The 12,578-nt window shown below is 40.3% G+C and overlaps 1 protein-coding gene across 4 annotated transcripts in view; it reads left to right on the top strand.

Annotated features, from left to right (window-relative positions):
* Window positions 1-12,561, top strand: part of csrnp3 (cysteine-serine-rich nuclear protein 3) — a 25,793-nt gene extending 13,232 nt beyond the window's left edge. For 2 of the 4 annotated variants that reach the window (XM_084954908.1, XM_084954909.1), the window contains 4 exons: window positions 5,702-5,870; window positions 8,482-8,741; window positions 8,946-9,242; window positions 9,431-12,561. In XM_084954908.1, coding sequence (XP_084811034.1) covers window positions 5,702-5,870; window positions 8,482-8,741; window positions 8,946-9,242; window positions 9,431-10,573 — 1,869 coding nt within the window. In that variant the 3' untranslated portion in view covers window positions 10,574-12,561. Of the gene's footprint in view, window positions 1-1,982; window positions 2,382-3,529; window positions 3,740-5,701; window positions 5,871-8,481; window positions 8,742-8,945; window positions 9,243-9,430 lie in introns of those variants that run through there. The other 2 variants (XM_084954910.1, XM_084954912.1) reach the window with 2 other exon arrangements.
* Window positions 12,562-12,578: the final 17 nt, after the last annotated feature.

Below are 12,578 nucleotides of genomic sequence, written 5' to 3'. Positions count from 1 at the left end.
TATACGGTTAGATGCAGTTTTCCAGTTCAGTACAGTAACCATGCAATGGATGCCATCCATGTTTTAAAAAATAAGAAAATTATCTCAATCAAGGAAAATGAAGGCAGCAAAATATAAAATGACAGATTTAAAAATGAATGAACTTTCTTATTGTTGTCCTGCTTTTAGAAGAAGGCAGTTAAGAATTAGAAATATTGCTTTTTCACCGGACTGTGGTCTTACTGGGTTTATTAGATTGAACAGTTGTTGTTGTGTCTGTGTGTTACTTGTACCTTTTTACTGGTGCAGTTGTTAAAATGCTTGCTTGTTCTTTGGTCCTTCTAATTCAACCATAATGGCGGACTGTAATCTCTGAGTGCATTGTTAAAGTCTGCACTGTTGGTACTCTTTCTCTGGCTTCCTGTCTGCAGTAAGTAACCACATATATTAAAAAAATGAGCCAATTCAATGACCACTTCCATTCTAGAAAAAGATTTTGACCCTCAATATCAATCCTCAGTGTAATCACTCTAATACTACTACTAATGCAGCTACTGCTGTTTTCCATAGTGTAGCATGTTATATGGTAAGGGAAAAATCATCAATCAGGTCTTAAAACATCACCAAAACATTATAAAATAACAAAACGTGTTCCTTATTAAGTAGTATGTGAGTTCATAGTTATAAAAGTCATAAAATACCAATTGTGGTCTTTGAATGTGCATGAAAATAATGTGGCAGAGTATGGAAGAAAGAGGTGAGGAGACAACCGAGATCTGTAGAGTAGGAGGAGCACAGTGCTATCAAGCTGAGGTTCAGCGAGGACACAGATGATGATACAAAAAATTGCAGGAGCAGATTAGTTCTGTTTCCTTGAATTCACATCAAAGAAACAGCAGAAACTCACTGACATGATATTATCAACTAATAAGTTTAATTGAAACTGTATAAACTAACTCAGTATTTAAATAATATCCACTTCATAGCTTAAAAAAGCTGAGGAGTATGAGGATTTCTTTAATATTGTCAATGATGCAAACAATGTTGCTAACTCAATATTTCCACCATTTGTCTGTCCTGTGGTTGTAGATTTTCAGTCTATAACATACTATTATTTCCACTGCACTGTATGTGGGGTTTGTGTCCAGAAATAGCTGTTTGTTTTACGATCTCGATACTGTATTATCTGGGAGGGAAAAAAGCCTCTTTTCTTAAAACTATCCTGTAAGAGGAAGTGCAGGACTTTTATGTTGACATACGATCCGTTTGAGTGCGAGAATGATATTGTGGCTCCTCGACTGCACTAGCCGAGGCCTCACTGACTCTTCAGCAGAACTTCCTGGCATAGGAAGTGTTAGGAGCACGCTCTCTACAGCACTGACAAATCTTGTTTCCTGTGGATCTCACTTGTCAGCCTCTTTCAGGTACACAGCATCTTTATAGCTCCAAGCTACTTGCAGACAGATAACAATCTATTTTTGCTACCTTTATCCAGGATAGTCTTTACAAATCAGCACATTTTGATTGTGTAGTTTAATGCTTTCTTTTCCCATCTTTCTCTGCTGTGTTGTTCTTGGCATTGAACATTTCCTCTTTTCCTTTTTGTTGCCTCACTCTGTTTCTTTTTCATCTCTCCCTCCCTCCACCTCTTCCTCGTTATCCTTCTCCCCCTCACCCTTCCCTTCTCGATATGCTCTCTGCATTCCCCCCCCCCCATCCCATTTTCCCACTGGCCAGCATCTTTCACATAGCCCCCCCCCCCCACCACACCACCGACCCTTATAAATTTCTCCCATATTTTTTCATTCTCCTTTTTACTCACCCCCTCATACTTCTCCCACCTCACTCCCTGCTCCCTGCCCCCTCCTCTCTCCAGCTCATGTTGGTAAAAATATCTGCAGACAGCAGGAGCAGAGGCACGCCTGACTCTCTCCCCCTCCCTCCCTCCCCCCTCTTCTCTCTCTCTCAGACATCCCACCCATGTGATCTCACAGACTGCCTCTGCTCTGCTCCACTCTTCTCCAGTCAGGCTCCTGCCTTTCAGCCGGCTGCAGCTAATGAGCCTTTGTGTGGCCAAAAAAGACAGCAAGAGACAGAGAAAGAGAAGAAGAGAGAGAGAGAGAGGCAGTTAAAATGAGATAGACTGTCATCTTGCAACAATAAAGCATATGGTACCGACAGTGCAGTCAGAACAGGAAAATTACCAGTGTGTCTCACACTCCTGCACCCTTTTTTCTCATGCCCGTGGAGCTCAGGGGTCGTTGCAAGTCTGTGGACTGAAACAAAATGGGACTCTCTTCATTCATCATGTTTCACTTTTTTTGAATAGCCACATTTGTGACTGTGCTGCCGTACTGCTGTGAGAAGAGGTGAACGGAGTCACACTCAGCCAGTGGATACAGGTCAGTTGTTCCTGTGAGGGGGCAGGCCATGCACAGGAGTGAAATGTGGCCACTGTAGGATTGATGTGTCATGACTTGCTCCAGATGCCACAGGCTTATTGGCATCACTTGGGATGAGTGTTTTGAGCTTTGCGTTGTCAAATCGGCTTATTGTTATTGTGGGAACCTTGTGAATGATGATGGGTAAATAATTGTATTCATAATGCAAGTGTGCTACAGTGCTGTGCGCGCAGCTGATTAAGGATAAGAGTTGGGTTCCACAGTTGATGTGTGTGCTGACAGAGGCAAACACAGGGAGGGGCTTTCCAAGCTGGCTTTTTTGCTGCATTATTTTCTCTGGGATTTTCTCTCTTGTACCATAGTGTGTGCTGCCCAGCCATGATTAGTGGTAAGGCAACAGTGAAGACAAAGAAAGAGCTGTTGGAGAGCAGCAACCATCTCTGTTTTTTATTTAGCCACGATGAGAGAGGTTCACCCCATGTTACCCACAGCTCTGTGGTTTATGATGTCATTTGTATGCAGTGTTAAGATTTTAACTTTTCATGCTATCACAGCTGAATACAGATGAACTATTATACACTCGTCTGAAGGACAAACTGTGTATTTTCTTAAATATTAACTTCATTCTCTAACGTCAGAGTTTTATTGTACACAGTATGTTAGACTGGAAACATTGCCATATGGGAAAGCACTAGTTGTGAGAGTACATTAGAATCTCCATGGAAACCACTTTTGGTATCAAAGCCTAGTGCAGCCTCATCTATGGACTAAGCATACGAATAGGTTTCCAACAATAGTGTCTAATTAGGACCCTCAGTAGAAAATGGACTAAAATTGCACAGGTCATTTCTGGTGGGAATTTCCATTCCTGTTGGCTGACAAATTAAGTGGATTGTGAAATAAACCAGTTTCTTTGCTGTTTTTGATTTGAGACCAGCAGATTCTGTTAATGAAAATGTAAAATAACACAGGGCAGGCTCGTGTAATCTAGTCTGTCTTCAGTTAATCTTATTCTTGTAAAAAAAAAAAAGTGAGTATTTTGATCTTGAGTTTCCTGTCAGCCATTGATTCACTTTTTTTTTAAATCTACAAGCTCAGGATACAGACTCCCATTTCTATTTAAAATAAATAAATATATATTTCTCTTTGGTGAGAAATCTTTTCAGTGTGGTTACCCTGACTGACTCCTCTCCTCTTCACATTCTCCCAGATGGAGGACGCCTCACATTCCTTAGTTGTAGGTAGAGCTGTTGACTCTGGAGGTTCTCCAAATGCTGGTGTTGCCATGTCACTGCACTGAACAAGCACATCCTCCCGGGAACAATGACCCTCTTGCTGGCAGTGCTAGTCCTCTCTGGGTTGCACCTCTTTCACAGGCAGCATGTCTCTCAGGCAGCATTTGCATCTGTAATGATTTGATAGCAGAGCCCAGATGAAACACTGAGGCTGTCTGTGAATGGAACTCCCCCACAAGCTGCTCTGGCAGATAGACGGAGTGGGACTGGGTGAAGATGCACACTGTCTTTACTGATTCCAGGTTCTCAGAGAGAAAGGCAGCAAGGGAAAAGCTGCCAGTCATAGCAATCCTTGCTGTGCTACTGCAGCACTATTTCACTGGCCTTATTTTGAAATGTGACATGACGTTCCAACTACTGCTGTTAAAGCAGGGAAAACAAGTAATTTACTATGATTAGGAACAACATTTTAACAATGTCATGTAAATACTGATTACCACTAAACAAGTCCTACAATGTTGCAGGTCATTAATTACACACTAAAGAATAATGGCAGGATATTTATCAAAAAAAAGAAGGAAAAAGGAGCAACTGATAGTTATTGCAGTGTCGTAGAGCCAGTTTCTGTAATCATAATTAGTTTTATTTTATTTGACTAATGAGCTTGTTCTTGTTTATTTGTCTAATTGCATCATCACTCAGGGGAGTTAATGGACCCTCTCAGTTGACATTGAAGTGGTCTGCAACACTACAACACAGCATGACATGCTAACCACAAACAGCCAGCTGAACCTACACGCAGATAACAAACTGTGCACAACATTGCTGTCCAATATTACTGTAGAGCTCATGTTTAAAATATGTTTTCATAGCAGCGCTGTGGCGGCTTTCTCTGGAAGATTTGTTGCAGTGATCATGTCTATTATTCCATTTTTGCTAATATCATTGCGGTGCTTTATGATGCATGATTACAGAGTGCATTTTTCAACATTGTGTCAGCAGTTACAGCTTTTCACAGTATAGATTTTCACTCCAATTTGCGATGGCTCTAACTGCATTCACCTGAGGCCTTTTCTTTATCCTCTGTAGGAAGTATATGCGTTAACTGTAGCTCCCTTTTGAAGGGAGCCTTCTTTTTTTTCCAAATAAGGGCAGAGCATTTTGAAGAGAGGAACAATTTATGCAGGAAATTGGAACATGCAAAATTGAAGTTGTTTTTTTTTTATTGTTTTCAGGGGGTTTTTGGAGATAGTGACTGGATGTCCCAGGGTCTAGATTTTGATGGTGGACAATCAGATGAGGTGGAAAAGGAGGAAGAGTGATGCACGATTGACGTCTTGAAAGGGAGTGTGACAGATTACAATGACTTTATAGACCAAGGACTAAGTTTTGTTTGAAGAAGGTAGCTTAGTGGACCAGAGTACCGATGTTGACATTTTTGAACGAGGTGAATCTGAACGTGTGGGAAAACAGAAGTGATGGAGGAAAACAAGAGTGGCACGATTAGCCCATAGTACAGAGGGGAATGGAAACTAGACATGAAATTGTTCTCATACTTGTACATGAAAATGAACATCTTTGGGTTTGCACTTGTATTAAAATTCCACATCCCATGCAAGTGAAAATTTTAGTGTATTCTTTTAAGAGAAAGACATCATTTTAGACCAGTGCATATATTTTTAATCACTTCTGTGTTTTATAGCAGCAATTAAATTGCAGACACCTTAGATTTTGCATATTGTACATAATTTCAACCTGACAAGTAAAAACGCTAGACAAGCTGGTCCATTTTCTCTTTTTGTTGAACCTCTCAATCAAAGAGAGTGGAATGAACTTCCTGTAAGGAAGACATAGTATATAATTCGCAGCTTTCGCCTTTCTTTTTCTGCCCCTTTGTGCCAAGTGATCAATTGCCAGGAGAGTGCCTGGGAGCTGAGACAGTGGCAGTGGAGATTTTGTGCATGTTTGAGTGAAAGTGATGGTGGGAGAGTCTGGCTGGTTGCTAATTGAGCGAGTTGAAGATTATGAGGGCTCCGAACTGGATATTAAATAATGTGTGGCCCCTCTGCTGTCTGTCGGTTTCAGGTGCAGATGCGGCGGGCCATGAGCGGAATACTGAAGAGGAAATTTGAGGAGGTGGAAGCCTCCTCCTCCCCGTGCTCTTCCGTGCGGGAGTCTGATGATGAGGTCTCCTACAGTGAGAGTGGGGATAGCAGCGACAGTGTCAACCCCTCTGCTTCAGGCCCTTTCACCTGTGAGTGCCTGCATCTTTTAAATTTGTGCATTATATTCAGTGACAGTAAGATTAATGTCTTCATTTTGCCTCGTGATAGACAAAGCTAAAGGACTGAAAGGGATTTTTACGCAAAATCTGAGCCAGCCTTATTTTGCAGCCTACGGTTATTGCAGGATGCCGCTCAAAGAAGACAAATGTGCATGTCTGTCAATAGCGGAATGTAATATGAATTTACAGTCATGGCTGTGCATTAGAGAGGAGAGGAGGCAAAGAGTCTGGTGCTGTAATAAAAGGGAAGCATGCACAGGCAGCCTCCCACATTAGTAACATCATCAGTGTACTGGCCCAGCCAGAGGAAATAGCTGATTTTGTATCGAGCTGCATGAGTGCAACATTGCTGGTGCTGCACATGTAAATGCAATATCTATCTAACGTATCTAAAAACAAGATTATTGTTTTAAATAATGATTGCTTATTGCAATCTAGTTTTGTTTGTTTGTTTTTAATGAGAGCAGCCCCGTTGAGAACAGACTCATGCATAGTGGGTTATGCATTATTAATTGTTTGAAATCAGCTGACTAATCAGTTAATTGTTTAGTCTTTAAAATAGATGAAACGATTTCTAGATCCCAGTGTAACTCTTTATTAGTCTTTTCTTAAAATATAAAATCAGCAAAAACAAAACATATTCAGTTCAAAATATACGTAAATAACAAAACCCCCCAGCACATTTCTAGACAGAAAGATGAAATCATCAAATGCACTTTAAAATATTTACCTCTTTATGATGAATCCATTGAAACATTTGCAGATTATTTTTCTGTAAGTCAAGTAATGAGTTTCCACAGCTGTAGTTTAGAGTCCAATATTAATAGGATAGGGGTGAGATACAAGTAGACAAGTGAAATGAAGAAGCCACTAAAGATATGCAAATATAATTTTGAGCTGAGATTTTATAGGTGACTCAGAGGAGCCCCCTTGTTAAAAGATCTCACAGTATGTCTGGGCTTAAAAACGACTTTGAATAAAATAAATCAGTCTCAGAGAAACCTATCACAAAAGACACGTCTCCTCTCCAGGTTTCAAAGGATACTGAAGTCACTTCTAATAAAGAACACGGTGCACATGTGAATCTTACGGTTAAAGACATGCGATGGAATGTGAATGAAATAGATTAAACAATACTAGGTCATTAATACTTCGGGGGATATTGAAAACATTCAGATGCTGGCTGAAAAATCTCAGTAATTTGATTCTTAAAAAAAGAAAAGAGCCACATTTGGGCAGCATGCTTGTGTTCCTGTGTATCTGCACAGTTTGCTTACTTGGTTAATTTGGTGTTACTATTATTGTTGGGTCTTCCAATATACAGCGTTTTGATGTGTGTGTTGTTGGGATTATGGTGCTATATAAATAAATAAATAAATAAATAAATAAATAAATAAATAAATAAAAGGTAAGCCAGGTAGCAAGAAAACAATGTGAAATAAGAGTTTTTGATGATGCCTTTTTGCGTGTATGAATGACATACATAGGGACGGGGGCCGTTTCCTCAGTAAGGGGGCTTAGAGACAGAAGTTTTGTACTGCATCTCTTGAGGTTCTTCTTGGCCTCTGTGTCAACCGCAGCCGCCGGTAACCGGGGCCTCGAAGGTCAGCTAATAGCAACAAGAGAGCTGCGCACTGGGAGACAGCGCTCTTGTGAAGTAACATGCATGTAGTGATTGAGTATCTTGGCAGACGGATGAAACCCTTAAGTCCTGAGTGGCTTTGCTTTACATCCTTTGCTGTGGTGTTGGGCAGAGAAGAAGAAAAACATCTGTAGTCTGTTTCTTTTAGAGTGTCTACGAAACAGTCAGATCAGAGTCTTGGGGCATTTAAAAGAAGACCTGTTAGGACAAATTTCATATATGAAATATATTCATCATATGAAATCTGATTACATAGCTCTTAACGTCTGTTAATTGTTTATCTATTGTTTTTATAGGTAATGCTACTCTTCGCTTCTTCTGCTCTTCTCAGCAGTCTTGCTCTCTTAGCTCTACACGTGTAATGAAATGCATTGTCTGCTTTTGCATGGGGTGGAGAGCTGTTGGAACCAGATGGTTTCTATTTGTCCTGTCTGTCTGATAGGGGGGTGAATACTGGGAACACAGCTCCTGTGAACCAGCTCTCTCCATCTCTGGGCCAGGCAGGGGATTATTTATGCTCCAGTGTTGCCCTCTTCTCTGCACCTCCCCCTTGTAGAGCTCTCCTTAAAAAGACAGACTAAAGACTTGCATGCCAAGTGGAAGCACAGAGACATGATGAAAATCTGTGCTAATTCACTACACTGCTATAGTAAATTATATGTCTATATCTATATATCCATCTATATCTATATTTCTATATATAATAGATAGATGTAGACATATAAAAGAGAGAGGTTATTTAACATGGCTGTAAAATAGTTCTACTCTAGCAGAAAAAATGGTGAAATATATTTGAAAAAATCAGCAGTTATAAGCTCTTGAAGTAGAGCTGTAATCCTTTCCACGTGGCGTAAGTTAATTATCAAAACCATTTTACAACAAAACAAGAATTGCATGCATGCACTGTACTGTGTTCAGACTTCCTGTTTTTCTTTTCAGCTAACTCAATATTGAAGAGGGAGAAGCGCTTGCGGACGAGAAGGGTGCATTTTGAGAATGTGACAGTGTACTACTTCAGCCGACGGCAGGGCTTCACCAGCGTGCCCAGCCAGGGAGGCAGCACACTGGGCATGTCCAGCAGGCACAGCTGGATCAGGCAGTACTCTGTGGGTGAATTTGCCCTAGAGCAGAAGAGGATCCACAGAGACATGCTCAGAGACCACTTGAAGGAGGAGAAACTCAACTCAATCAAACTCAAGGTGAAAGCATTTTTATTAGTTTTTGAACAAAATCCTACCTGTAAATCTTTTTTACTGTGGATTTCATGACCTACATTCAGCAGATGTCATTGTTTGTGATGAATTTTTCCTGAATGATTTATCGTTTCAAATAAACCAGATTGTTGATGCTGATGTTTAGCTTATTATTTGTGCTTGAATATTTTTTCCTTTTTGTTTTTAAAGCTGACTAAGAATGGCACAGTGGAGTCTGAAGAGGCCAACACACTCACAGCAGAGGACATATCTGATGATGACATTGATCTGGACAACACAGAAGTAGACGAGTACTTCTTCCTGCAGCCTCTTACCACTAAAAAGCGTCGGGCACTGCTGCGCTCCTCTGGGGTAAAGAAGATTGATGTGGAAGAAAAACATGAACTTCGGGCTATTCGCATGTCCAGAGAGGACTGTGGCTGTGATTGCAGGGTTTTCTGTGACCCTGAGACCTGCGCCTGCAGCATTGCAGGGATCAAATGCCAGGTAAATCCTATGATACACATGCTGTAGCTTCATGTTCTATTTTCTGACTTGTAAACAGAAAAAAAAACCCATGTGGTCCATTTAAAGAGAATGTGCTTACATGAATAATTTATAGACTACATGAAAGAACTTGCTTACGTGTTATTTTAAAACAAAATCTGTAAATTTTTTTGCTTTTCTGCTTTCAGGTGGATCGTATGTCATTTCCATGTGGCTGCACAAAAGAAGGTTGCAGCAATTCAACTGGAAGAGTGGAGTTCAATCCCATTCGCGTCCGAACGCATTTCTTGCACACTATAATGAAACTCGAACTGGAGAAGAGTCGTGAGCAGCAGCAGCCGTCCCCAACCAACGGGTACCACGGCGAAGCAAGCGACCTGGGAAGTGGAAACCCTTTTGCTCAATCACAGCACAGGCTGGAGTACTCTCTGTCAGATGCAGTTCCACAGGCGGCCAGCATGCACCTTCAAGCTGCAGACGACATGGAGGAGACACTAGATGATGAAGACGAGGAAGAAGATGAAGAGGATGAGGAGGAGGAAGAGGAAAACGACGAAGATGAGGACGATGAGGAGGACAGTAGCAGCGTTTGCAGCGGGCTGTCGGATTCCAGCACACAAAGCTTGGCTAACAGCGACTCTGAGGACGAGGAGGGGGACGACGATGATGAAGAGAAGTCTGAGAATTTTGAAGACGACATGACGACACCGTCGGTTTCTCATACCGAAGTTGTGCCCTTATCCTCTGTGCTGTGTTACAGTGATGGCTCCGTGGGACATGACAACCACATTAATGGGAACACTTATTTAGTGAACTCCTCTCCGGCTGAGTACTATCAGCTGGGGGGCACGAGCGCCATCTCCAACGGCCAAACCAGCCAGCCTAGTGAACCTTATGGGGAAAACTTGGCATTCCAAGATCCAGTTAGTACGACCAACGGCAACGTGGCCCAGAGACCTTTCAGCGTCACTGCTGAGCAGTACACAGACTACTCTAATCATGCTGAAGAACAATACGCAGTCAATCACCATTTTACTCTGAGCGGTGGTGCCCCTACCACCCCGCTGACCTGTTATACACCTGACCTGAAGAATAAAGTTTTGTCCAAAGTGGCGTTTGAGGACCAGGCAGAAAACGAGAACCAGGCTCCATTTCAAAACTACCTGAACAATAACAATCAGAGTTCCTACAGCAGTCACAACTCATGTATGACAACTGAGCAGCCACCACAAGAGTCAAGTCTCAACGGACATTCTGACCTGACCTTACTAGCAAACAACACTAAGAACCTGCCTTTACCAGACCACTGCCCTGAGGTCACAGCCATTTAGTGTGCCTCACCTTTTTAAGTATTCTTTAAGTAGTATTACGTCTTCAAGAGGAACATGATCATGGCCTTTTTGGATTATCTGACCTTAAATTTCAAAGCAATTCACTGCGCCGTAATGCATTTTCATCTGTAACTATAAAGCCACAAGTTCATTATGTAAAAGGCTTTGAGGTGCTTTTCGCTGTCTCCAGTACATTGTGCGCTTAACTGCAAAATCGAACGTATCAAAAAAACCATCAAAGCATAATTTATGTCACGCTGTGCAATGTATCCTGTAATTTCAGATGTAAAGTTCTAGTTTTAAGCAGATATTGTACTGTAGATGGAACTTTTCTATGTCTGCTATATGTGTCAAATGTGCAAAAAAAGGCTTATTGTCAATTTATTTATTGTTTTTGAAGTATGTGTATACTTATTGTAAATGTTTTGATAACAATACGCATGCCGTTTTCGGAATCTCAGTGATGTTTGGGAAAAAACGCCATTGTTTTATATTAAAAAAAAAAAAAGTGTTGTATACATAATGTACATTTTTCTTCTTGTTTTTGTCACAATTATATGCTTTTCTATGGTTTTGAAAAGCATGAAAAAGCCTGAAAACTTATTTGTATGTTTGGAATATGATATCAATAGAAATGTCAAAATCAATTCACAGCCTTGTTGGGGCTGTGTCGGGGTCCAGTGGCATGCAGTTGGTTTGAAATGACTTCAGTTTTCTCCCTGCTGTTTACTCTTAGAATAACACAATTAGCATGTGTCACTATAAAAGAAGATTTTTAATGTGGAGACTTTTTTTAAGTACAGGGATATTAATGAAGTCATACTTTGACATATTTCCAAAAAACTATTAAATATTTATCAGTAAAATAGAATTAATTTGAACAGTAACTGGTCTAGTGGACAAAATATGTACTCTAGAAATGTGCCAGTAATGCTTATGGGATTTCAACATTATACTGTCTAACAACTTAGATGTTTATTTACGTAAATCCCATAAAGATTTAAATTTTTGTTTTGTACGACTAATGGTTTAAACAGATTTTCTCTTCTACAGAAAATCCTTAGTAAAATCAGCCGATGGGGCATTTCATCACTTTAACAGTGCTTTATATTTGTATTTTAAGCATTGTTTGTTTGGTTAAAAATATACAGTTATTAAAACTATAAGGGGTAAACATGTTCAAGGTTGACAATCAAAACTTATTTTCAAATAGTACACAGTAGGGCTCCTGGGGTCCTGTAAGCCATCAAAAATGACAACCAGATACGGAAAGAATATTTACCAGAAATGTATAAATAACCTTTAAAATCACAGACAAGATGGAAATTGAAGTGACTGCTCAACAAGTGGAGGACTGCAATACTTCAGTAAACAGCACTGCTGTAATGCTGGTGTTACCTTGAGCTCCCTGCTCCTGCATGAATACTGATATTTGTCCCACTTCCAAGCTGCAAATATCCGCAACATCACTATAATCAGAAGACTCGGCGCAAGAGTTTGGGTGGTTTTGTGCGACACTCGAGTAGCTGGGACCTGTCATGCCACATGCCACAAAGGAAGTATACAGACTGCTTTCAGGCAATCGGTGGCATCGGCAAAGCCAATAGTTCTGATTAACTGTGCCAAAGCATACAGTGTGAGAAGGCTAATACGATGACATCCATGTGGGAATCCTGTGTTTGGTTTTATGTTCCAGTATTTATTACGAATGATATAATGAAATGTGTATTTATTGTGGTTTATTAAAAGTCTGTATTGAGTAAATTACTTCTCTATCTTAAAAAAATGTCTTCTGTTTCATGCTGGTTGTGAGTTGTAAAACATCATGTGCCTGATTTATTTAATTCGATTTTGTATTCTGTGAAATGCATATGTTTTGCACAAAATGGTAATTTTTCTTTTTCATTGTGTTTGGTTTCAAACTGTAGATAGACAACTTCACTTGACATGATTTTGAAATAAATATTAAAATTTCTTTTGTATCTAAATCACTTTTGATATATTT

The sequence above is a fragment of the Perissodus microlepis genome, chromosome 16, assembly GCF_051167445.1.
Source record: "Perissodus microlepis isolate ML-2025 ecotype Zambia chromosome 16, ASM5116744v1, whole genome shotgun sequence".
Taxonomy (NCBI): Eukaryota; Metazoa; Chordata; class Actinopteri; order Cichliformes; family Cichlidae; genus Perissodus; species Perissodus microlepis.
This window is presented reverse-complemented; position numbering and strand designations above follow the sequence as displayed.